The following is a 27,436-nucleotide window of genomic DNA, read 5'->3' as shown; positions in this document are numbered from 1 at the left end:
ATTGAAACTAACAATATCAACATATTCAAATTACTTAAAACTTACCTATAAAAATAGCAAATTCCACGTGTATTAAATCTATAAAAATTTAAAAATATATCTGACATATTAATAAATGCATTTGAACACAATATAGCTTTTTCAAATATTAGAAAAATAACATTTCACTATTTTACACAAAACATTATGTTCCCAAAAAAAATAACATTAATAAACATCACTAAACAATATCAAATATATTATGTTTAATATAAACATAATTTCTTTACTTAAAATAAATACATGTATTTTAAAAAATACACAATTGTTACCATATGCACCTTTAAACAAAATTAATTCACATTTTCTAAATAAGGACATAACTGACATAATAATTTAACAGACGCTAAAGTAACCAAAAGTAAGAAACTTCAAAACGGTGTAACCAATAAAAATCTTATACCAATTAAATAAACAATAAAAAAGATGTTAAAAAATAATGAATGAACGACCTTAAAAACTGCAAACACTGGAGAATGAAATGAAATGAAATTGGGTATTTATAAAGCGCGTGATAACCACATAGAGTGTCCCGGTGCTAATCACCAAAACCGTAACAGAAGAATCCCGCCCCACCAACCATAGTGTTATTGTTGAAACAGCCATGTTTTTCGTGGTTTACTAAAAAACAGCAAGTCCTGAGACAATCTGAGATGTAGAGGCAAGTCGTTCCACAGGCGAGCTGCTTGAACCTGGAAGGAACGTCCTCCTATCAGAGATCAAGTGAACTTGGGAGTCACCATAAGGGATTGTCCAGAGGATCTTAAGACCCGTTGAGGCTGATAGCGTTGGATGCTACTTCTCAGATAATGAAACTCTGCAATTTTTTTTCTACCAAGCAGCACTTTGAAGAAATACACACCGGGGCAGATTTACAATAACTGGCGCATCCGTGCATATCAGTAGGGATGCGCCAGTTATTGTGCGTCATGGCTGACACCTCTAACGCCACCATGGATGCGCCATATTTACAATGCAGCGCACCATGGGGCAAGAATAGACAGATGTGTGACGCATCTGCTGCCATAAAGGTGACGCATTGCTGGAGTCGGGACACAAGCTCAATGCAGCTCCAGCAAGGCTCGGGGTGCCCCAATGCCTAACATGCTGAGCCAATCCTTATGCCTGCTTCAAGCAGGCTCAGGGTTTTGATGCAGCATGGCCGAAAAGTGACTGAGTGAAATCTTGTAGATTTCACTCAGCCACTTTTAGGAGGCGTTCCTGCGCTGATACGCCCACCTGCGCCGGAACGCTCACATGTGGTGCAGGGCTTTACAACGTGAGGCATCTCCCTAGATGCTTCACGTTATAAATACCCCGCAGCATGGCGCCGGCTTTGCGCCGCCGCTCATCACAAAAGAGACGCAACAGCAGCGCAAATGTGGTGTACGGGGCTTGTAAATCGGTCTAATTACAATGTTAGTCGGAAAGCCTCTGACCACTGTTCAGAGGCTTTCCAACTGACATTGTAGGTTTAAAGTCTGACTACCGTATTAGGAAGATGGCGGTCTGGGTTTGAACCAGCCATGGAATCCGGCGCGGTTTCAACGGGCTCAAGGAGCCCATCGGCCAGTCGGAAAGACCTCATAATCCCTTAAGGAAGGCATTTATGCCATCAGGATTATGATGTCTGTTTTCAACAGCCAATCCATGTCATCCTTTCTGCATTAGGGCCCCCATGCCCACTGGCCCTCCGCATTTGACCCTGGGGTGCACCGTGTCGCAGGCACTTGAGATGCCTGCCACACGGTGCAGGGAAGTTTAGAAACTTAAATTTTTCGATGGGAGCTTGTGCTGCAGGCAGGCGCATCCAAATAATGCGATCAGAACTGCTACCCTGAGGTTGGTGGGTTCTCAATCTGCACCAGTGTCGTTGGGGGGCAACTCTGACCAATATCGCAATGAGGTCCTATATATCAGCATAACAAAGTGATTATATTCTCTAATTCATTGAAAAACATTTGTAATTAAAGTTAAAACAATGTGTTCTGCTAATAAAAGTATTAAATATATTTTTAACATTTTCCCCCTCTCTACAAACTTCCCCGTCTTCAAACAGCAGATTTCATTAATTAACCTACAAAAGCCAACATTTGTCCGTATATCTACAAAGCTACTTGAAACCCAAATAAACAGCTACACCTACACTACCCTCAACCTAACGCTCCTTAAACATCACACTTTTTAAAAGAGATATAATAAAACGTTTAATATTTCAACAGGCAAAAGCAGCAACATCAAACCTGAAAAATACAACAGAAATGTTTTCCACCAGCTGAAAACTTCAAAGCACAATATATATGTAAGTTTGCAAAATTGCTATGGGAGGACAACATCTAGTGAAACAACAATTGTTAGTTTTGAAGAACATAACCACCACCCCAACACAATTGAATTTGACGTAGGAGATGTCCTAGAAAACATAAAGGAAGCAAGCACTAGCTCCCAAGAATCAACAACAAATTCTATAGGACATATTACCCCATGTCCCAGAGCATGTAACAGGTTAGTTACCTGGTATACCAACTTTAAAACATCTAATTGCCAGAACTAAAAAGATAACCAGTCAAACACCACGTGCACCTAAAACATTTACAGAGGTAGAAATTGCACCTAAGCCAGCAGTAACACAGAAAGTGGCTGATTATGAGTCTGGCAGTCCACAGACAGCCATACTCGTGAGGGCGTGGCGGTGGCGAACTTCCGACTGTCTTTGATGTTCCAATTGTGGAGCCTATTTCATAGGTACTGTCCTGGGAACGCCAAAGAGACACCTGCTAGTGACTTAAAAAGTTATAATACGGTAGGGGTGTAGTGGGGCGTGCCACCATCAAACTCGTAATCACGGCAAAAAAAGAGGAACAAGTTCTTTTATATGACAATAAAAGTTATGAAAAACAAATTATAATCTTTGCTACCTCTACAACTTTATTAAAACTAGGACAGTTCAAAACATGAATGGGACATTTAAAATATGTTCCAAACCATTCTACCAACGTATACCATCTTTGGAGAATTTCACAACAGTAACATACCTTTTATTTATGGATTATTACTGAATAAACAAACAAATACCTATATAGTACTCCTGACCCAAATAAAAGAGCAAACTAACAACTACTACCCCAAAACATTATCATTGATTTTGAACAAGCAATGGTACAAAGTATACATTAAATCTACCCTCACACAGTCATACAAGGTTGCTACCACCATTTCATTCAGATTATATGGCGTTACCTACAAAAATCTACCCCAAGGGCCTGATTATGCGTTTAGTGGTGTGGAAGGGGAACCTCCATGCCACCATCCAGCTCCCATACCGCTCACCAGATTACAACTTTTACAGTCACTGGTGGGCGGTTCTTTGGCGGTCCCATGGTGGTACTTATGAAATAGGCACTGCAATGGAAATGTCAAAGGCATCACCTGCATGAAATAGACTGGTGCAGTCCATGCCCTGCTGGTACTGGGGTGCATGCACACAGGGGGTAAAACATGTGCTTCACTGCATGCACCACTTGGCCCTATGACAACAGGGGTCCTTGTAGGGACCGCTTTTTTTCCTCTGCACCACGGGTTTCATGTAGTAGGTACCGCCATGAAAACTGTGGCAGAGAGAAAACTCATAATATGCTTGGCGAGACTGCAGCGGTCCTGCCAAGCATTTTGTGGCCTCAAGACCGATGCCCCACTGCCAGGTATCTATGATCCCTGGCAGTTGCGGTGGTGCAAGGGCGGTCCGACTGCCCAAGTTGTAATAGGGCAGTCGGACAGTTAGTGCGGAGGTGCCTACACCACCATTGTGGCTACGGCGGTCCATAGGACTGCTGTAATCTAATTGGGCCCTTAGTTTAGAGTAGGCAACAAATAACCATTTTGCCTATGAAATAAAAAAATGAATAGCTCTAGCCTTCATCCCTGACAGTGAAGTAGCTAAACATTGTAACTTATTAACAGAAAGTCCTTTCAACCAAATGAATAAAAATAAACTAGCTCCCCTAATGGATTACTTTGAAGATGCAAGGGTAGGGAGACTACATAGATCAGGACACAGACTATAACCAGAATTCCTCTTTCCATAATGGCATGTGTATGACAGTACCCTAGCCCAAAAAGCCGAAACTAACAATGCACTGGAAGGATGGCATAATGCCTTCCAATCCACACTGGGAAGAACTCAACCTAATCTTTATTAACTACTAGAAGCTATACAAAGAGAGCAAAGCTACCAGGAACTAAGGGCCTAATTATAAATTTGGCAGTCTTGGAGTGGGGCTACCACGCCACATCCGTGCTCCAAGTCCGCCAAAGCCGTACTGACACCGCCCGCCAGATTATAACTTTTTTTGTCTCATTAGGGCAGTGCTTTGGCAGTCCCACGGTGGTGCCTATGAAAAAGGCACTACAATGGGAGCGTCAAAGGCAGTTCCTGCATGGCATTGACAATTGCAGTCCATGCCGTTCAGAAACTGGGGTTCATGCACACAGGGGGCACAAAATGTCCCCCACTCATGCACCCCAGTTTTCATGGCGGACTCACAGGCATGAAAAAAGTATTGACGAGGAAACTCGTAATATGCTTGGTGGTGCCCCAGCACCCATCTGCGACCTTCCTTCTCTGTGAAGAAGCTAAAAGCAACAGCAATAGAATACAAAATACAGTAGGAAAAAATGGCTGCCTGATAAAACAAAAAAAGTACTATTTCCCCATACAAATAGCTGGGATAATAAAGTATAAATGAATAGTTATTTCAATATAATTAAAAAAATAGGAAATAATAAAATCATGCCAAACATTTTTATAAAATATTTTGTAAAAATTGTACAATATATTTCAAATAATATTATAATATATATATAAAAAAATATTTTTTTAAAAGTTATAAACAGAAATATACATTCATTTAGCATTGCTTATACAAACATATATGTGTTAATATTTTGTGGTAACATCTTTTTTATATATATTTAAACATGTTAAAATAAACTGTTTTTTACCAAATATATTGTTAATACATATTAAATACATTTGTAGATATTAAAAAAGTATCTAATATGTATTTTACAATGTTTACAAAATTATTAACATATACTTTTACACATATTTAATTTTTACTTATATATTAAATAACATATATTGTATATTATCTCATTTATTATATTTTTTAAAATAATAAAACATAGAAATAAATATTGTTGTAAATAGGCATATACAGCCAGTCTGCAGCTGACCACAATCGCAATAGGTTTACCTGTGGGTAGATATAAACCCCGTGGGAGCAGCTCCATTCAAGAATTATGGTCACTTCCTTTTACATATCATTCTGAACGGAATGCGAGCCTACTGTCGAACATTCACTTGTTTGTAAACATGTTAAAATTCAGAGCAAATGTAATATTTCAAGGAACAAACAAGGGCCTTGACTCTACTCAGTAAGGCTGAGCCAATTATTGGTAACTCAAAGCTTTTTCTTATTTTTCTTGCTTATTTGCTTTTTATTTGTTTGAAAAATAAGCAAAAGCTTTGAGTTACCAATACAATTCTTGTGAAATAATGTTCCAGGGTTCCTTTGACAAAATAGCAATGGTACCCACACATGAATGAGTGTTTATTAATCTTCAGTATTGGCTTCTTGTTTCGGTTTCTCGCATGTAATATTTCAGCACCCAATTTGGCATGGTATTTAAAAAGTATCCTGGTTTCTGCAATTGTTCCCCTTATTACGAAACTCTTTAACAAAACGTATTTAATGCAGTTAGTCATTTGTTGCACCAAATGCCTTGTTTCCCCCTCTGCATGGGATCATAGATAGCTCGCTGTGGCTTTCCATTCCAATTTTGAAGGCAGACTTCAACAAGCTAAGCAAACCCAAGCATTATTGTTCCAACAAGAAGCAGCTCTTGCATCTGTGCGCGAAACCTTTGAATTGCAGGCGGCTAGAACTTCAAGTTAAATACAGGTATTGTGGAATACAAACCTTCCCCTGCATTTCGTAGAGTTGGGGCATCAATTTTTTATGTCTCCAGTGCGGCCGGCCTTGCCCAATTTTTTAAGATTGTAGGCTTTGGCCTTGTTAGTTAATTTTAAATCATCTTTGGAGTAATACTGACTTTTATCCACATCTTTTTTTCCAGTGTATTCAGATGATTCCCATTGTTGTTATTCCTCATTTGAGGCATTCTCATCCTGTTTCTGCTTTTCCTGCAATGGATGTTTCCTTTGCAGGTTTCCTGGAACTAGAACCACTTCAACACTACCATGAACGCATAAGTCAAATCTTTGGAAAATGTCTTCTGCAAGAACTGGATCTTTATTGGTCCTTAACAATCCGGCCTGCCTGGTTTACCTGCGTGCAACCAGTGTTCCACTGTCTCTGGTGCCCCTTTGAATGGGCACTGGTTACATTGCCAGGCTTTGCAGGGGCCTGCTGCCACAGATATTGGATTGCAGGAGAGTCCCTTACTGACCCATTTTTAGAAATGTCGTTTAGGTTTGTGATTCCTACACAATGGGAGGTTTGAACCACTCACCTTCGAGGAACCATGTGCATTGGTACATAGGTCACAGGAAACAGGCTCTACTAACACAGTTACAGATTACCCGGTGACTGACTCAACATCAGCTGAGAACAAAGATCATGTTTGCTCTTCCGAAGTTGGGACTTGGGCTGTTGACCAATCATCATATGCCCAGTTTGACTCTTTCATGGAGTCCTAAGCCTTTGAGTTGGTGATTGACACAATGAATTCCTCCAAAACGCCATGATTTGACTATTTTTCAAAATTGTCATTGCAGTTGCCATTTTCAGTGTATCTTATTTTTAAACTGTGCTTTGAATTTTGTTACCTTCTAATTACAATTATTAGAGTTAGTACTTTATTTCATGGTGTTATCCTGAACAAAGGGAGGGTGTCCTGTGTTTCTTGCATGGCCCACTATTGTTTTCCCTATGTTAGCCTAGTTGTACATGTTGTAGGCCGCAACATATTGCACAGGTTACTACATAAGCATGTTTGCTTTTGTGCCACATTGTATTTTCACCAGAACCTGCATATGTTTTTGTTTTCTATTCTTTTCCTTGGGTTAAGTCTGAACACCATGCACAAGGTCAAACAACAATACTCCTTGTTATTCACTCTGGTCTGACACTAGCACCTAGACATGACATGAGAATGCAGATCATGTTTGTGAGCACACATGTCTTGTCATATAACTAAGGATGAGAGTTCTAAGAAACACACATTTAGTGAAGGACCTGAGCCACATCAGCTGAGATGGAGAATGTTCATCTATGTATGCTAAGTTGCGGGGTCTGCCACTCATCCCAGAGATCTTAGGCGAAACTGTCTTATAACGTGACAGGGCTTTTTACAGTTTATGGTTTGTTAACAACACTAACAATATTTTTGCTATCCATTTGTTTTATAATTTTTGGGGCAAATCTTCGAGCAGGATAATTTAAATAAATATTCTAAACTTCGTCCGTGTCTCTTATTTATCTTATTGTGGACAACTACTAGTAAGAGAGGGAAAAGATTGCCCTGTTACCGCGATCCCTGAGGGGATTGAGAGTGTTGTGTTCTGGGGTGCCAACTCACTTGTTTCTCTAGAAAGCTGCAGAGGGCAAGTGAGGCACTATAGATATTTGGACTCGGGCTTATAGATATTGAGGTAGTCTGGTGACATGCTGATGCTCTATGCTCCCAAGTAAAGTTCTGTTCCAGAGCAGAATCCATGCAACATGATGAATCACCCTGAAATTTTCATAACAACAGCTAAAGTGATTGGCAAAATAGTTTTGAAAATTTTGTAATTTTGTAAAGTTTCCTTAAACGGTGCCAATGTTATTAGGAATATTAAAACATCTGTCTATGGAAACTAGGTCCTAACTATAATTACCTACTGGCAATATCTATCTATCTATCTATCTATCTATCTATCTATCTATCTATCTATCTATCTATCTATCTATAAATAAATACATATGTACATATATATACATGTGATCAAGGCTTTGTGCCGAAACGTTATGGCGACAGCTGAATAAAATCTGAAACCAGCATCTTACGTTTGGTCCGTGTCTGTTTCCAGCGCAATCGAGAGCGAAGGCGATTGCGGTAGGAGAACGGAGGTTGGAGTATATATATATATATATATATATATAGTCACTGAACAAAACAAAGATTACAGGAACGTTATAGTTAGGAAATGGACTTAAAAAACTTTAGGAATTCACTGAAAATAACAGGTTATTCTCATATAAAACTAATGAAATTCAGCAGTTGAGTATAGTTTATGTACTATTAAAGTTTGATATTATTTGTAGCACAAACAATGTGAGTGGCTGTGTGACTGTATGTATCCATGTGTGAGAAGGTATCTGAGAGTCTCTTTGGGTATGTGAATAGGTGTATGGGTAGGTGAGTGGCTTTGTGAGTGGCTGCATCAGTGAATGAGTCACCATGTGTGTGGCTGTTTGGGTATGTGTGTGGGTATGCCAATAGTATATGTGTGGGTGAATGGGTATGAAAGGCTGTATTATTATTATTATTATTATGTTTCTTATATAGCGCCAGAATCGACCCCCGAAGGGGAATCTCCGCGCTTGCCTTGGGAACCCGTCCTGGCTTTTCCCTTTGAGATAGCCCCTACAGGGCATCCCCAAGGTGAAAGCCAGGCATCCCGGCGTGGGGGGCCGTTGTGGAGATTAAGCAAGCTTAATGCCCAGAGTTGCAGAGTGTGAACCCATGATTAGGTCAGGCACCGAAGCAAGAATTATCGAGTCCATGGACATTTGAGCTCAAGACCCTGCCGCGTCGGGAATTGAACCCTGGTCCCGGGTCTGATCTCTGCTTCAGGGTCTGCCTGCTCTAACCAGTAAGCCACACTTCTCCACACTGTATAGGTGCGTGATGGTGTGTGTGGCTGCTTGGGTACACAAGTGGTATGTGGGTGAGTGCATGTGGTGTGTGAGTGACTGTATACATGAGTGAGTGAATGTGATAATAGGTGTATGGGTGTCCGCTTGTGTCAGTGACTGTATAGGTGAGTGAGTACATGTGTTAGTATCTGTATGACTAAGTGAGAGGGTATGTGAGTAACTGTATGGGTGAGTGAGTGGCTGTATGACTGACCATATGGATGAGTGAGTAGGTGTGTGAATAGCCGTATAGATGACTGACTCAGTGTGTGAGTGGCAGTATGGGTGTATGATTAAATGTATCAGTGTCTATCTGTATAACTAGATGTATGAGTAACTGTTTGGTGAGTGAGTGGGTACATGAGTGGCTTTATGGGTAAGTTAGTTGAAGTGTGAGTGGCTCTAATAATCAATGAGTGGGTGTGTGAGTACTGGTATGGGTCTGACAATCGGTTGATGAGTGGTTGTGTGAGAGTGGGAGTATGTGAAGTTGTATTAGGGTGTGAGAGGGTGGTGAGTGGTTCTATGGATGATGTCATTAGTGATGTCACTGACCATGTCATAAGTGATGTAAAATGTGAGGTTATAAGCAGTGCATTGCAAGGGAAAAGGTTACAGTTAGCTCAGACAATCCTAACTACTGAATTTCATGTGTATGAGTGAAATATAATCCTAACAGTAACATCCCTGTAACCTTAGTTTTTTCCAGTGAATTTCTATGGTGTTTTTAAATTCTATTACCTAACTATAATGTTCGGGTAACCAGAGTTTTTTTCAGTAAACTTCTAGGGTTTTTAAAATTCTATTTCCTAACTTTAAAGCCCCTCTCACCTTTGTTTTTTTATATAAACTTCTAATGATTTTTATTTTTATTTCTTAAGTGTGACCTGTAGCCTTTCAGTGAGTGTGTCAATTAGTGCATTAGGTTCTCAGTAGGTGTGTGACTGTGTGAGTGTCTCATGGGCCTGTCGGTAGGTGTGTGACTTTCTGAGTGGGTCTCGTAGTGGCTGCATAAGTCTCACTGAGTAAGTGAGTGGGTGTGAGTGAGTGCATGAGTCTCTGAGTGGGCCTGTGAGTGCACCAGTCTCTGAGTAGGTCTGTGAGCGGGTGTGTGAGTATCTAGGTGGGTTTGTGAGTGGGTGTATGACAGTCTCAGTGGAACTGTGAGTAGGTGCATGAGTCTCTGAGTAGGTCTGTGAGTAGGTACATGAGTCTTTGAGTAGGGCTGTAAATGAGTAAGTCAATCTCTGAGTGGGTTTGTGAGTGGGTACGTGAGTCTCTCAGTGAGTCTGTGAGTGGGTGTGTGAGTCTCTCAGTTTGTCTGTGAGTGGGTGCTTGAGTGGGTTACCAGGTGAGCTGTGAAGTGTGCTTTGTAATGGGGCATAACACAGGTCCCTGCATTGAAGACAGCCCCTGGAGCCTGGTTTCATCATTTTTATAATTTATAGGGGGTCTAAGTGGGTCTGTGAGTGGGTGCGTGTCTGAGAGGGTGTGCAAGTGGGTGCATGAGCCTCTAAGTGGGGCTGCAATTTGGTGTATAAGTCTCTGAGTGGGTGTGTGAGTGAGTACCTAAGTGTCTAAGTGGCTCTGTGAGCATGTGCATGACACTCTCAGTGGGTATGTGAGTGAATGTATCAGTGTTTGAGTGGGTCTGTGACTGGGTGTGTGAGTATCGGAGTGGGGCTGTGAGTGGGTACATTAGTCTCTGAGTGGGTCTGTGAGTGGATGCATGAGCATCTGAGTGGGTCTGTGACTGGATTTGTCAGTCTCTGAGTGGGTTTGTGACAGGGTGCATGAGTCTCTGAGAGGATCTGTAAGTGGGTGCCTAAGTGGGTGACCAGCTGAGCTGTGACATGGGTGCTTATTAAAGGTACATAACACTTCCCCTGTGCAGCAGACATCCTCTGGAGCCTGGCTTAATTATTTTTATAATTTAAAGGGGAGGGGGTGGCCCCCTCCTGGGGCTGCATTTGGTCCCCGGGACCCACCAGAGGCCCAGCCTTTTAATTAATTGATGTATTTATAAAAGGGGAGGGATCCATGTGGCCCCCCTCCCTAGGCTCCAGCCTTTTTAATAGAATCATTTATGAAAGGGGAGGGGGCCGTGCAGTCTCTTGCCCTCCGCTGATTTAGGCCCCCAGGGATCCATCCCCCAGAGCCTGGCCATTATCTTGTGGGGAATGAGGACAAGAGGTCCTCCTCCATGGGCTGATTTTTGCCCCAGGAAACCAATCCCCTGGGGCCTGGCTATGATTCCTTTGGGTACCCTGGGGCACACAGTGTGCAGTGGGACTGCAGGGGGAGCCTTAAGTGCCCTGCAGTCCCTGCTGTCTCTCTTCCTCCTGCAGGGAACCAAAATTGCTGCTGCACAGAGGGAGTTGCCCTCCATGCAGGAGAAATCCTTTCCTCTGTTTCCCTGCCCACTTGGCAGCAGGTAGGGAAACAAACAAAACCTCTGCTTCCAGCAAGAGACAGCATTTTGTCAGTTCTCAATTGCTGGAAGCAGAGTATTTTCTGTGACTTGTTTGGAGCTGTCAAAGCTCCTGCCAAGTCACAGCCAACAGCTATGCCCTGGGGTGGGTACCTTGGGCATAGCAGGAGCCAGCCCTGGAGGGTGGCGGTCCCAAGGCCATGTATGGCTCCAGGAGGGGGCACACACCTCCTTTGTAGTTGAAGGATCAACCTTGGGGAGGTAGTGGTCCCCCAGGTTGCAATGGCTCAACTGGCGGGGCGCATAGTGCCTCTCCCACTTTTAGAATATTAATTTAGCCCCGGGGAGGTGGTGGTCCCCAGGTCTCAGGGGGGTCCGCGAGGTCCCCCCACTAGGAATAGCATAGTCCCGGGGAGATAGTGGTCACCAGGGCATGGGGTCTGTGAGCCCCCTTGATTTCTTTTAATTTAGCTCTCTGGAGGTGGTTTCCCCTGGAGCCTGGGGGGTCTGTGTGCCCCCCGGTGATACAGTCATAAGCCCCAGGGAGGTGGTGGTCCCTGGGGCATAAGGAAGGAACCCCTGTTTGTCCCTCCTTTAATTTTAAGATAAAGCAACATGCCCCCAGGACCTGTCCACCCAGGGGATATTTTCAGAACAAGCACGGGAGCCTGTGCTTTTTTTTGCCACAAAATTTTTTTTAATGCTTCTTCTACCCTGCTCTTTCTTCTTTCCCTTTCTCTTTTGGGGAGATCGCTGCCAACACTTCCTGGCTGTAGTGCTGGCAGTCAATCAGAACTCTGCATTTCCCTGCATGAGCTCATTATTATTTGTGAAGTCACTGCAAACGCAGATAAACAAATGTGAATTTCTGTAAATTTCTCAACAGCTACTGAATAAATTTACACCAGATAACTGAAAGCGTGATCTCTGAACCAAAATCTACCTTTCTGCCAAATTCAATGTGACTGCAGAGCTCTGAGAGTGCAGGGCCCAGAGAGGGAAGGGCTCGGTGAAAGGAGAGGAAAGAGGGCACAGCTCTGAGTGCTTACAGCCCTGAGAAGGCAAGGCACAGAGAAACATAGGATTACAAAGGTCAGATCCTGGAGGGAAAATCTCAGTTAGGGCTTGGTTTCAGAGAGGGTATGGTTTAGAGAGGAAAGTGAGTTGAAAGGGCTGGGTTGATGCAAAAGGAGTGGCCCTAGTCAGTAGGTGAGGGGTCAAGGGGTTGACTTTGATCAGTGCCTCTTTATTCCCCTTTATTTATTTTTCCAATCCATCTATTCAAGTGTCCCTTACTCATGACAGTGTGCTTCTTCCTTCATTTTGTTTCAGGTCCAGTTGGAAGTGCTCTCAGTGTGCAGTATGGGGAACGAGTGGTAGTGATGGCCGGAGGGGTCCTCAGCTTCCTGGGTATTCTGTTGGCTTCCTTTGCAAACTCAGTGCTGCACCTCTACCTCACCTTGGGAGTCTTGTCAGGTGAGAGACAGGCCCTGAGAATGGAGCGTGGGCTATGGCATTGCAGGAATATATGAGTAGTGGGAGAATGATATTTGTATATTTAATGTATTTGTATGTCATATTTCAATAGTGCAAACCTATCCAAAAGCAGCAAAGCACTGTACAGGGTGTAAGGCAAGCATAACCCCAATAAGGGATAGGAGAGATAGCTGGTTTGTGGACGGTTAATGCAATGTGATGTAGTGTTCTTTCGAGAGGTGAGACTTCAATTTTTCCCTAAAATGGAGCAGAGTATCCTGATAGAAAATGGGATGTTGTTCCAGATCATGGGTGCATAGAAAAAGCCTAATGCTTTGTTTTGTCTTGTCTTTTTCATGCGTCTTATTGTGCAGTCTCAAGACATCCTGGGAGAACGATTAGAGATAGGGAGCTTGTCTGCAAGATTGTTAATAGTGTGGTGATGGACCTGTAGGTGTGAGGGAGTGACATATGGTAAAGAGACCATAGGATGTAGACTTGGAAGTAATGTGGAACAAATGAGTGCATAGCCTAAGGCTGCAGCAACTGTTGGGATTGTGGGAGAAGATACAACAGGGGTTATAAGTGTGGAAGAGTTGAGGAGAAACAGGTATATGAACTGTGAAAGTTATTGGGCTGTGCTGCATGATAAGGAGCAGGAAAGGACTGTATTGAACAATAAGGCGCATTCCTGTCTTTTCTCCGCGCTGGTCCACAATGTGGTGCCTTGCTTCAATGCAAGCATCCCTTGCACTATGGTGCACCGTGGTGCAAGGGTATCCGCGTTGTAAGCAGGATTGTTTTTGAGCAGAAAGGGACACCTCCTTGCTCAAAAACAATCCTCTGTGGCATTTCCTTCTTTGTATGTGTGCTGCAGAATGTAGCACACAAGAAAGAGGAAAAAAGTTATTTATCCTTGTTATGCCTCACCTGGGGAGGCGTGCATTTAGACACATTCCAGGTCTACCAGTAATGGTAAATCTCACATTGCACCCATGGAACGCCTCCCTCAGGCAGAGTAACACAACACAGCAATTTGCGCTGCATTGCTTTTCTCTAGATTTATTAAGCCACTCGGGGCCATGCAAGTTGGACTTACGTGGCTTGATCAATCTTACTTAGTAGTTGTGTCACCCTTGTGCCCTGTGGTGAGGAGCAAAGGCAACTCACCTTCAAGATCAATATGCCCATGAACTTCTAGAAAAATAGACAAATAAATGTCATTAGGTGGGTGGATCCAATGCAGAAGGGTTCGGCAACCAGATAAAGCAAGAGGTTACGTTCCAGATATGGATAGATAATGGGGCTTCCGCTGGACGCCATGTTGGTGTACAAAGGTATAAAGCCAAAGAGCAAATAAACACAGACAGATTCCCCACTGACTTTATGTATAGGAATTTCCTCTCTCATAGAACATACTATACCACGGAAAAACTATGAGAGAAGGAATGGGTCAAAAGAGGTGAAACCGTGTCATGGTTGAAGCAGATCCTAAAGAGGTTTGTTTTTCCCCCCATCCAGGCATCGGTTGGTCTCTGGTTTATGGTCCAGTGATGGGCGCCATCCAAAAGTACTTCCTCCGCCGACGGATCCTCGCATTGGGCTTAGCACTCACTGGCAACGGCATCTCCTCCTTCCTCTTCTCACCATTATTCCAAGCTCTCATTGATAGCTACAGCTGGCGTGGAGCCCTCATCATCCTCTCAGCAATGCAGTTGAACCTGTGCATCTGTGGTGCTCTACTACGGCCTGTCCGCATGCTGCAAGACAACCGCCATGGACAAGTCGAAGCAGAGAAGTCTTCCAAGGGGGCCTTGTTTTTACACAAGATTGCCTCTTATCTTGACCTCAGCCTGTTCCTGAACCATGGATTTGTTGTGTATTCATTCAGTATGCTTCTCATCTGTGCGGGTGCCATGGTGCCTTATGTCCACCTGGTTCCGCATGGCAAGGACATGGGCCTCAGCAGCTATGAGGCAGCCTTTCTCATGTCAGCGACAGGAATAGCAGACTCTGGCTCTCGTTTCTTATCAGGTTTTTTTGCTGACCTCAAGTTGCTTACATCACTGCAGCTCTTGGCACTGTGGAGCTCAACATGTGCGCTCAGTCTGCTTCTCTTGTCCCTTGGCAACACCTTCCCTGGCATCATGGTCCTGGGTATCTTCTATGGTCTGAGTACTGGTGCCTTTGTGCCACTCATATTCGGAGTGCTACCTGACCTGGTGACCACTGAGAGGGTGACCAGCGCCGTGGGGCTTTCCTTAATGGTCATGAGCATTGGAGTGTTGCTGGGCCCCCCACTTTCAGGTAAGCTTGCTAAAGAGCAAAAATTATGGAGTGGACCTGGGGCAATTAGCATAGGATGGGAGATAGAGAGCAATAGGATAAAAAGGAAGAGAGGTGTCCGTGCATGGAGGAGTAAAGATTCATACTCAGTAGATACATGAATATGGGGCTATAAGGTTGATGGGAAGGGATGTATGACATTACAACGCATGCTTTTACCACGCATGCCTTTACAACGCGGTTTTTACAACGCATGCCTTTACAACGCATAGCGCTTTGGGGTGCTGGATAGTGAATAGTTTAATTTACTATTCCAACTCCAGTCCCCGTGGACACTAGGGAAGGTGTTGGATAGTAAATTAAACGTATTCCCTATCCTAGAGCGCCCCCCAGCGCAATGCGTTGTAATGGTTTGCGTTGTAAAAGTTGCATGGTAAAGGCACTGCGTGGTAAAAGTTGCGTTGTAAAGGATGTTTCCCATGGGAAGATGTGACAAGTAAATAAGTCTGACTCTGGTGCACACAGGCAAAGAGTGGTTTGATTGAAGTTCTGTGTGTCAGCCCCCTATTAAAGTATTAGTTAAAGCACAATCAAGAACTGAACTAATTGCAACAGGAAAGCCCTCCTGTATATGCGGATCTCACACTCTAGTGTTGGAATTTGACAAACATGGGCGATTGTGCAGGTGCACAATGAGGCATCACCAGTTCCTCTTCTTCAAAGGAGCATGATTTGGCACACCATTACACTCAATGCCACCATGGACGATGGCCTTCATCTGTAGGATCATTCTGGCTAGTGTGCTTGGAAAACTACTTTGTTACTACCAAAAAAGACAGATGCTGTTGCCATGAGATAATTTTTTCTCTAATTTGCTAATGAGGACATTTAACCCCTTCGATGCTGGTGACAAAGCCAGCTCGTCATGGGCGTTACCTGCGTTGCACGCATGACGAGCTGGCTTTGTCACGTAACCCGCGATTTTCAAATTTCAGCGCGGAGCGGGAAAACCCGCTAGCGCGCATGCGGTTAAGAATGTGTACAAACCTCTTTTTTCATAGTGGTCATGCCACCAACCATTTATTTCAAACTGTAAGCAAAACTTCACGTTAAAATATTGGGGCTGATTCACAAAGGTAACTTACATTTTTGAATAATTTACACTTTTCTTAATTTACACTTCCGAGTAACTTTATTTCTTTTTTGGCTAGTCACAAAATCTGAGTGTTAAGTTACTCAAAAAGTTTAACTGACACGTCTCCACACCCTGAAAAATGCAGTGGAACCAAGTGTAATTTACTACTGCTACAGTTGCAGTAAGTTTAGCCCCACACATGGCCAACCACAGGTGCTGCAACACCAACGTATAGAAAATAATGAAGGTAGGGATTTTAAATCAATGCCTGTAGGGCAAATTGTTAAAATAAATTAAGATATTTCAAACAATTGCAAATATGAATACATTTACTATAATATTATATTTATAAAAAATAGTACATATGTATTATTCTTATTTCATATTTTAATGTAAAATCAATATAACTTAAAAAAAATATAATGAAAGTATGTAGAATTAATTATATACAACACTTTTAATAGTTATAGATGAATATTAAAATATGTTTTCTTTATGGGGAATTCAATATTTAATTTGAAGCTCAGAAAAATATCTTTAGATTCATTTAATATATATAAACTAATTAGAGAATTACTTTAAAATAAAGATAATAGTGATGTAGCAGTTTTTATTTTGTTCAACTTTAAAAAAAGAATATTGAATTAAAATGTAGTAATATTCAACATAAAATTATTTGTTCTTTTTTTAATACGTTTTCCTATACTTTGCCATAGAGAGTTATTGGCCCCAATGACTTTACTGTGGAAACTCAGGATAGTGAAAGTAAAAATATTTATTAAACTCAAAAATATTATAAAAAATGTTTTACGTTCAATATTAATGTGAAGTAATTTGATATATTTAGTTTAAATATGAAAAAATGAAAGAATCAAAATGTTACAGCACTATTATCTTTATTGTGGAATCATTCTTTGATTCATTTTTATTCAAATTCTCTACCTCTATTATTGTCTATGTTTAGGTGTTGGAACACCAGTGGTTGGTCATGTGTGTTGCTAGACGTACGACTGTGTTTTATTAGTAAATTAAACTCAGATTTTGTGACTAGCCAAAAGTAGTACACGTACTGAAACCTTTGGGAACCAGGCCCTTAGTCTGCAAATATACAGGCAAGATTCAGATTAACCTAATATACGTTGAGGGCATGTTTGACCATCATCCTAAGGATCAATTTACTTCTACAGGTTCCAGATTCTTAAAGATCTGAAATGTTCCTGCTATGCGGGGGGGGAGAGAGTGAGAGAGAGTGAGAGTGAGAGTGAGAGTGAGAGTGAGAGTGAGAGTGAGAGAGTGAGAGTGAGAGTGAGAGTGAGAGAGAGAGAAAGAATGTTTATTTAGACCATCGTCTTTAAAACCATACACAGCTTTTGGATCCTCATAGTGATAACATAATAAAAGACATATTTCATTTTAACACAATTTACAAAAAATATAAATCCATAAAATTCTCATCCACAAATTCTCACTTTTGGGAGAACATTTTAAAAAGTTTTAAAATCAACATCCTTCTTTTAATTTCTCCTTTATAAAGTCCTGTATTACTTTCAGGAACTTCCCTAAAGCGATTGTAATATCTAGGGATGGCATATCCATAAGGAGACAAGCCGCTTGAGCACGTGAATTCACCTTATGTTTTAAAAATATTGGACATAAAAATACTTTCCGTATCGCTAATATCAATTTGCAATCAAGAGTATGTGCAAAATATAATTTCTTACTCCTGGGCCACATTTACAAATACCATCCATTTGGATCAATGCTGCTTTTATTTTTCCTCCCTACTTCCAAGGGTTAATACCCACACAAACCCGTAGGATTTTGTGTCTTAGCCATTTATTGGGCAAAAAATCCAAATATGGAAACTGGTCATCCCTTTCCCATGCGCTCCTTACCCAGTTCACTGATCTTTTCTCCCTCAAATAGTCAAGGCCTTGTGATCTAGAGTATTGGAGCCCTTCTTCTCTAAGCATTCTCTTAGTAAAGAATATGTCCAGGGATGGCTGCTAAAGGCTCAACTTTAGATGCGCAGCTATGGTCTGGAGGGTTTTTCTTATATCCCGTGCCCAACCAAGGCTGCTCGTTAAGATTTCCTCTCTGCACCATGTTGAAACCTTTTGCACGCTATCTGGCTCCTGGCGTTTCCAGAATCTTAGTAGTGACATTTAGGTCTTTCCAGGCTATTAGTCCTACCTCCATTCTGATTGCTTGAATCACGGTACTATTTGGTAAAGACAGCAGCATTTTAAAAATCTTTCCTTCATCACGATCCCACACCCTTTTGCCACTCAAATAGAGCACTTCTGCAACATACAGAACTTGCGTGGGGGATCTTAGCTTCAAATGCCTTTAATATGAGTCTATGTGACATGTTGCCGTATTCTTTGTTAAATTTTTTCAGGCCGCAGACTGACGAAAAGGCTTTTGGAGCTTGTGTTTTCAAGTGAGTTACCACTTCAGTGCACTATCAAACCAAAGGCCTAGGTATTTATATTCACTTACAATTTCTAATTTATCTTGTCCTAAAAACCAATTAAAAATGTTATTTTAACTCTCTTCCCAAATCGTAAAACCTTTGTTTTTTCCATGTTTACAATTAAAAACTTTTTATCACAGTAATTTTCAAACACATTTAATTTTCTTTGGAGTCCCATTTCGGTTTGGTCAAGGATCACAAGGTCGTCGGCCTATAAAAGACAGGGCACTTTTTTCTGTTAATATGCAGACTCGCACTTTTTTCAATTTCTAGCACTGCTGGGAGAACTGCTCAAAAAATTGAAAAAAGCAGGGGTGCCAACATGTACCCCTGTCTAAGACTGTTCTTTACAGGTATTTTATGAGTTAGTGACACCTTTATATCTCTAATGACCTTGGCCCAGTTGTCACTGTGTAACTCTTTTAAAATGATCAAGATACCATCCGGTATTCCATAATTTTCCAGGACTTTTCAAAGGCTATTATGATCCACAGAATCGAAAGCCACCCTGAAATCGACAAAGCAACAAAACAGTTTGCAATTTTGCTCTATCGATTTCCTGGCCAATGCTCACAGGGCAAAGCAATGATCTATTGTGGAGTGACCTTCTTTAAACCCTCCTTGTTCAACTGGTACAAAAGATCCCTGGTCTGCCCAATCTTGTAAAATACCTAATAGTATTTTTGCAAAGATCTTTTCTCCTATATCTAACAGGTTAATGAGTCTGTAATTCTTAGGGGCGTATACATCCCCTTTCTTATGAATCAGCCTAATTATTGCACCCTTCCAATTTGTGGGAATCTTCCCTAGTTCTAAGATTACTAAAAACATCTTTGAGAAGAATTCTGCCCACCAGGACTGGTTTGAATTTATTATCAGGGCTGGTAGGTTGTCTGGAGCTGCTGCTCTTGTTACGTTCGAAGTCCTTATTGTACTAAGAACATTAGCTATTGAGCAATCTGGTTTTACTAGGCTGCTCCAATCTCTTGGACTCTCCTCCAATCTCCCTCTCCCGGGAATATAATTCCTGTAGATAATCTTCCCATGCTCCCTCTTCCACTACACAATTTATTGTGGCAACAGTAGATTCTGTAGCTGATTTTATTAGCATCCAGAACTGATGAATATTCTTAGATTCTATTGCCTCCAATTATTTTCCCCAACATAATTCTTTGTGGGCCCTTTTGGCATTATGGATAAGTGAGGTATATTCTCTATTTAATTTGGCGAGATTTTCAGCCCTAGCCTGGTCACATTTTTTGCGTAAACTACTTTCTTCTCTCCTTAGTTTTTTTTCTTATTTAAGCAATCTATATTAAACCAATTTCCTTATTTGGCCTGCCTCCTTTCTTTATCCTTGGGTGCCCTTACATCTATTCTTAATTCTATACTGATACATTTAACTACTTGGTCTATTTTGTCAACATACCATAATAAATCTTGCCCGCTCACGCATCCTAACTCAACATTTTGTTGCAGACTAGTTAACCTTTCTATAAATACATCCGATAGCCGGGTAGTTATACGCTTTGGATATTCCATCTCTTGTAAGATGACTTTGTCGCAAGCAACCCGGGGGGATATTACCAACTCTAATTTTATTAGGTTATGGTCACTATATTCCAAAGGGCTAATCCTAAAATCTGATACTAATTCAAAGTTCCATGCTAACATGAAAACATAACCAATAGGGAAATTTTGAGTCCCATATTTAAATGTTTTCTTTGCCGGGCAATCTTGAGCTTGCCTGCCATTTAAGCAGAAAAGACTTTTTGACGCTAGATAATTTCCCAGCTTAGCAGCATCAGTTGATATAAAATTTTCAGAGAACTCTGCTTGTTTTATATCGTACGAATCCAAAATTTCTGTATACAAAAGGTCTAACCATTTTGGGTTTAGTTTATGATTAAAATCTCCCACCAACAAAATTAAATCAGTCCCATATTTATCACATAATGAATCCAAGTCATTCTTAAACTGTCCCAATTCAATCCCATATTCTTCCTGTGAACCCCATTGCACATAAACATTTAAGATCAATATATTTTCATATTTTTTGTCAACAAACGTTGTCGATATCCTACTGGCCAAAAGCCACTTACATGTCACATGTAACTGGGATACCCTAATCCAGGGGTCTCCAAACCGGTCCTGGAGGGCCGGATCCATGCCAGATTTTTTGGATATCCCCATTGAGATACATGTAGTTATTTTAAAAATCAAGCACGGATCCGGCCCTCCAGGACCGGTTTGGAGACCCCTGCCCTAATCACTAAGGGCCTCATTAGGATGGCGGGTGGGCAGGGGTCCCGTGGGGGACGTTAGGATGTGCCCGCCACAGTGGTGGGCACATCCTGTATTTTTAGTATTGTGGCGGGCGGAGCTCTCTGCTCCGCCCGCCACAATACAAAAATTGCTTTGCAGCATTTACATAAACAAAGCGGCAGGCACTGCGCGGTGCCTGCCGCTTTGTGTATGCAAATGTGGGGGGATATCACAGATACCCCCGTGTGCATGCCCCTACCCACCTTCACTCTAGGGTCCCGCAGGAGGCCCCCAGAGTGAAGACCGCCTGCCTTTCCGTGGCAGCATTGCCGCTACGGAAAGGCTTGCCAAAATGCCGTTCATAATATGGCTGGCGGTGTCTGATAGACAACGCCACCATATTATTCATGTTCCGCCCCGGCCGCAAGGCAACCGGGGCGGAAAAGTGGCGGGCGGTGTCTTGCTCCGCTGCGGTCCTCCCGCCATTGTAATATGGCGGGGGGGAATTCAGGGAAGGATGTCGGGCGGATTGCCTCCGCCAGGCTGGCGGTGGCCACCGCCAGCCTGGCGGAAGCAATCCGCCCGACATCCTAATGACCCCCTAAGTTTGTTGACAGTAAAATCAATGAGCCACCTGCAGCGCGGCCAGAGCTAGACTTTATCGCTGGAAGATGGATTTGTCGAAAACCCTTCAACTACGGGGGGCTGTCCACAAAGCCAGGTCTCTTGTATACAAATGATCTCGTTATTTTTCGAACGCTTTGTTAAAAATTCCTGCTTTAACTGTGTTCCGAGACCATTTATATTCCAAGAGGCCAGTTTTATGTCATGTGGCTGCCCCGTTACCTATTCTACATCGCTCAGCATCCCGTTAAATTCAGTTCCCTCCATATGACGCTGGGAAGAGCCTGCAGGGCTTGTACTATAGCTCCAATTTTTCCAGGCTTTCACAGGTCTGAATTATTTATTACTATATTGAAGTTTTCCAACCCTTGGTCCACTTCATTTCCAGGTAGCTTCACCTGTCTTTTACCTAGGCCTGCATGGAAACGTAGGAAAGTTTTCTGTTGTGGAGCATTAGATTCTGGTACAGCCTCTTCCTGGGGCACTAGCCATGTCCCTTCTTTACTTATCTCCTTCTCTGCATTTATCACTGCAGTCTGGACCAGGTCAGAATAGAACTGTACCCTAGTAAACTCCTTGCCAGCACAGGATGCTTGAAATCCCACCTGCCGGAGATCTTTAGATCCTATTCCTTTTAAATTTGGGCAGTGGGCAAATGAGTTAAGAAGGTGGGATCTATTTAAATAGGAGCTTTTCTTCATTTTTTTCCCACCCCTTCCCACTCTCACGTTTTCAAAATAAAGCCACTTATTCCCTTTATCCTCCTTCCAAACTACATCCCCTCGGTGGCAGTTGAGTATCATGTCTTACCCCTTCCCCCAGGCTAATACCCTGAAATAACTTATCATTAGGGGAAGTCATAAGACCAGGTGTTCTTGCTACCTTGAGAGGCAATTGGTTTATATTTTGTAGCTCCTTATCTTGGTGGTTTTGCTTCCTATTACAGTTCTCCTTTTTTACTAACATCCTTGCTAGTTTCTCTACACTTATTCTTGTCATTCCTGTTTCTCTCACTACTTTAAAAGGTTCAAACTTATATACTTGTTCAGGAACTCCTATTCTTTCCTTAAGCTCCCTAGTCATTTTCCTTGCTCTTGTTTTGTCATTTCTTTGTACATTTCTTCCTACCATTTTCGTGCATATTGGCGATCCACAGGTTCTATATCCTCCTCTTCTTTTTACCAACATCGGCCATCTTGACACTCAAACTTCATGGTTGGTAGTTGATGAATCAACATCAAGGTTAACCATCGGGGGATCAACATTTCCAACCTCTTCATCCCCCTCCCTCACCGGTGCTATCAATACAGGGTCCAAGACATTGATGGCATTTGCCCCCTAATGACATGTAGTTCTCCCTCAATTTTAAAAAGATGCATTTTCTGAGTTTTTAAAATATCATGGTTCAACATAGTCACTTCCAGCAAGCCTTGGAGTGATTTTTGTAGCATTAACATTAACTACAACATTGAGAAAGCGGGGTTTCTGAAGATTCCATATTTGGGTCTGAAGATTGATTTATTTTCACAGTTAATATCGCCAATATTGTCCACATACACTGGACCCTTGGCTCTATATCAAACCGGACTATCAATTCCATTTAGTCTCCCATCTGAGGTTTGGGCGACTTCTTCATTTTTCCTTGATCCCAAGCTTTCTGCTTCATCGGGCGTCTGTGAGAGCAATTACGGAGATGAGGAAAGTCGAGGTGACATTATTGCCCCCCTATATCCTATCAAAGACTGTACCGATTGGTTAGCCAAATTTATTGAATCCACTGTGCTTTCGTCAAAGATTAAGGAGGAGCCCCCTTTCCATGATTCATCCCCTTCTTCTGTAACCGTGGATTTAGCAGGGGAAAAGACCCTTTTAAAATGTTTCCCAACAAATTATTTAATGGAGTTTGATGCTGTGCCTCCCTTGCCTCCTCCGTGTAATATCTCCTTTGAGGCTTTCCCTTTTTTCCTTTAGGCACATTTGGGTTTTGGCTCTGCCCCTGGGCATCTCTGATTTTCCCGAGAGTTTGTTTGGTCTACTGCAGTGGCCTTTTCTTTCTGCACTAGGCCCAATGCACTTTTATTTCTCCGAGGGGCCATTTAAGCACTTCAAATTGTACTTCACATGCAGTTTTTGAAAATTACGCAATATTGTCCCCAAGTCCAGCCCCCAATACACCAAACACTGTCCTCTGGACAGGGGGTGGGTAACTCCTACGTAATGTTAAATAATATTAATAGCAGATTTGGAAAACCTTTTTATCACTTACCTTTGTTGTGCCATGTGCTTGTGCCGTGCGCCGTGCCCTTCTTCACTCTAAATACAGTCAAACAAGAAAGATTCCTCCTTAAACAACCTCGCAAATCAACTGCTGTGAGATTGATATGAGTATGGGGTTATGTAAAGTCCAGTTTAACCGTTCCTCCTGGTGGCGCCTTCCGCACTATTTCCACTTCTCCGCCGCCGCACTTGGGCACGCTCTCTCCTCTCCCCCCCTCACTTGGAACCTGCTGCACTACCACCTCCCTGGGCAGGCGCTCCAGCAGGGACTCACGCTGCGCTTGAAATGCGCAATGTAGAGTGATATTCAGGCTTCTTTCGGGGAGGGTGGGTGTGTAACACTGGTGGCAGTAATTACAGGCAGGACGCCCTTGATTCAGTGGAGGCTGTAATGTCCACAGACGGCATGTCGGCAGTCTAGTTGCTCGCGCACGTTGGCGTGCGCATACGCGGGCGTGATACATCACACCGCGTAGTATATAAATAAAGGAGGCGTGGCCCCGGGGTTAGTCCGGACCACGCGGATTACTAAATGAGCGTCCCGGGTCTTTGTGTTCCGCGCAGCACCTGCGGCCCTGCGCATCTCTAACATGAGGCCCGACAATGGCGACGAGGGTCTGAACGGACCCATGCTGTGCCCCGCCGTCCGATCCGGTCTACCCCACAGCGGTACGTGGGATTACGATCACCGTCAGCAGCCCCACATGTGGTAGGCCCGATCAGAACTGTCTGCCCCTGTCGCGAGCGTCAGCGCATGACGTCGCGCACGGCCGAAGGCCCCCACAACAGTGCCCAGGTGAAAGGAGTGGCGGCAAGCATAATCCCCAGACGGCGGGGTAGGCGGAGACCGTGCCCCGACCAGCAGCACAGAGCAAGGGCAGAGCGCGGCCTGCAACCAGCCAGAGGAAGCCCCAGAAAGCGCCCCACCTCCACTCGTGGCCTGGTTCTCACCCGGCTGTCTCCTGCACGGCACTATCAAGCGGCCCATCGGAGAGGTGTGCCAGGGAGACTCCGCCACTGGCAGCCCCTGCTCCAACACCCCCGTCGAGGTGCTGAAGAACGCCACATGCCAAAATGGCGGCTATTCCCCTCATCGAGCCGTTTGTGGTCGACGGCGCACCAGCGTCCCTGGCGCCACGCTGGAAGGACTGGACGGAGCGGTTGCAGTTCTATTTTGAAGGTGCTGGAACGGCGAGAGAACGACGCAGGGCGCTTCTCCTTCATCTAGGAGGGAAGGACATTCACAGAATCTATAAGACCCTGGTAGAGGCCACTCCACACACCTATGTCACGCTCCTCAATGCGCTCAACGCACACTTCGAACCCATGGCCAGTAAAGATTATGAGCGATTCATCTTCCGGCAGGCACGACAGGATGCCGAAGAATCACTGGACGCATTCCATGGTAGGCTTAAAGAACACGCCAGCACATGCGGTTTCCGCGATGAGCAAGAGGAGATACGTGGCCAAATAATACAAGGGTGCTACTCGTCCAACCTGAGAGTAAAAATCCTCCAAGAAGACGGAAAACCGTTAGCGGACATTTTGAAGCTAGGCCGCTCCAAAGAACTGTCACAAGCGAGAGCGTCACACATGGAAGCGGCACTTCATAGACCAGTCAAAGCGGAACAAGTTAACACAGCTGAACAGGTCAACGTTGTCCGACCTAAACAACGCCAATTTGGAGGAAGAAGACCGCAAGACCGTCGAAAAGAATGTGGCTACTGCGGAGGCACGCCACATCGTGCTCAGGACTGCCCGGCACGAGGAAGAAAATGCGGCTCGTGTGGGCGAATGAACCATTTTGCATCGGTTTGCAGGTCCTCCAAGCAAAAACCCGAAGCAGCCCATGTCATCAGGGAAAGCCCAGACAGGAAAGACATGGACGATGATTCAAATGACTACCCAGTCCACTACGTGTTTGCCATCGATCAACCACAAAGGAAGAGGAGGCGTCTACCAAAGTGCCGCATAAGAATACACCACCAAGTGGTGAGTGCCACGATCGACACAGGAGCCTCGATTGAACTCATGGCGGCAAGTGTGTACAACCAACTGTGAGAAAGACCAGCTCTGAAGACGGCAAAGATCCGAGTCTTCGCCTAAGGACAAAAGACCCCAATCCCGCTAATTGGATGCTTCCAAACAGAACTACAACACCAGGACCGGAAAGTCCCGTCAACCATCTACGTAACTAAAGAGGGCAGCGGCATGCTTCTCAGTGGTCAGGCGGCCGAAGAACTCCAACTAATATCATTCGCAATGGCCATATTGGAAGAGGAGCTGGACACGATTCTTGAAGAATTTGAAAGCACATTCCAAGGGATAGGATGTCTAAAGGGAAAAGAGGTATCCCTCCATATCGACCAGTCCATTCAACCGGTGGCCTTCAGGCACCGAAGAATAGCGTTCCATCTGAGAAAGAAAGTGGAACAGGAGCTTGAAACTCTGGAGCAGCAAGGTATCATCGAAAAGGTCAGTGGGCCCACCCCGTGGGTATCGCCAATCGTGGTGGCGCAAAAACCCAAACAGCCAGGACAAGTCCGCATCTGCGTCGACATGCCCCTACCCAACGCAGCAGTAAAGAGGGAACGACATTTGACACCCACCATTGATGACATTCTGGGAGAACTGAATGGAGCGAAGTGGTTCTCCAAGATGGACCTCCGGTCAGGATACCATCAACTGCCCCTGCACCCGGACTCCCGATACATAACCACTTTCTCCACCCATGTGGGCCTCAGACGGTACCGACGACTCAATTTTGGGATATCCAGCACCGCCGAAGTCTTCCAAAACACCATCAGGGAAGTACTGAGCGGACTTACAGGAGTCCTAAATGTCAGCGATGACCTGCTCATATACGCAAACACCGTCGAGGAGCATCACCAAAGACTGAGGAGCGTGTTACAAAGAATCAAAGAATCGGGCCTAACATTGCACCGGGAGAAGTGCCAGTTTCTCCAGAACAAAATCAGTTTCTTCGGATACACCTTCTCAGATCAGGGGGTTGCCCCTGACCCAGACAAAGTGAGAGACGTGCAAGCGGCCCCAGCGCCGACAAACATATCGGAAGTACGAAGCTTCCTTGGTATGGTAAACTTCTGCGGGAACTTCACCAGGCCCCTCCGGGAACTCACTAAGTCTCCCACCCCATAGAAGTGGGGAGAAGAACAAAACATTGCATTCCAAAACACCAAGGCCGCGCTGTCGGCGGATAAGACCCTGTCGTACTTCGACCCGGCAAAACCGACCAACATAGCCGTGGACGCGAGCCCGTATGGTCTAGGAGCAGTACTGACGCAGCGCCAGGGAGATGAAGACTGGGCACCCATTGCCTATGCCAGCCGGTCACTGACCGAAACTGAACAACGGTACTCCCAGATTGAGAGAGAGGCAATTGCAATCCACTGGGCCGGCAGGCATTTTCACGTGTACGTGTATGGTCATCCATTCACTGTCTCCACAGATCACAAGCCCCTAATACCTTTATTCCAGGGGTC

General features: G+C 43.7%; 1 protein-coding gene across 1 annotated transcript in view; it reads left to right on the top strand.

Moving 5' to 3' along the window:
- Positions 1-27,436, top strand: part of LOC147678642 (monocarboxylate transporter 13-like) — a 216,692-nt gene that overhangs the window by 173,915 nt on the left and 15,341 nt on the right. Inside the window, exons 3-4 of the mRNA XM_086946088.1 lie at positions 12,727-12,870; positions 14,392-15,177. Coding sequence (XP_086802214.1) covers positions 12,727-12,870; positions 14,392-15,177 — 930 coding nt within the window. The remainder of the gene's footprint in view (positions 1-12,726; positions 12,871-14,391; positions 15,178-27,436) is intronic.

This window comes from Lissotriton vulgaris, chromosome 12 (genome assembly GCF_964263255.1).
Source record: "Lissotriton vulgaris chromosome 12, aLisVul1.2, whole genome shotgun sequence".
Taxonomy (NCBI): Eukaryota; Metazoa; Chordata; class Amphibia; order Caudata; family Salamandridae; genus Lissotriton; species Lissotriton vulgaris.
Note: the sequence above shows the minus strand (reverse complement) of the source record. Positions and strands in the feature narration are given on the sequence as shown.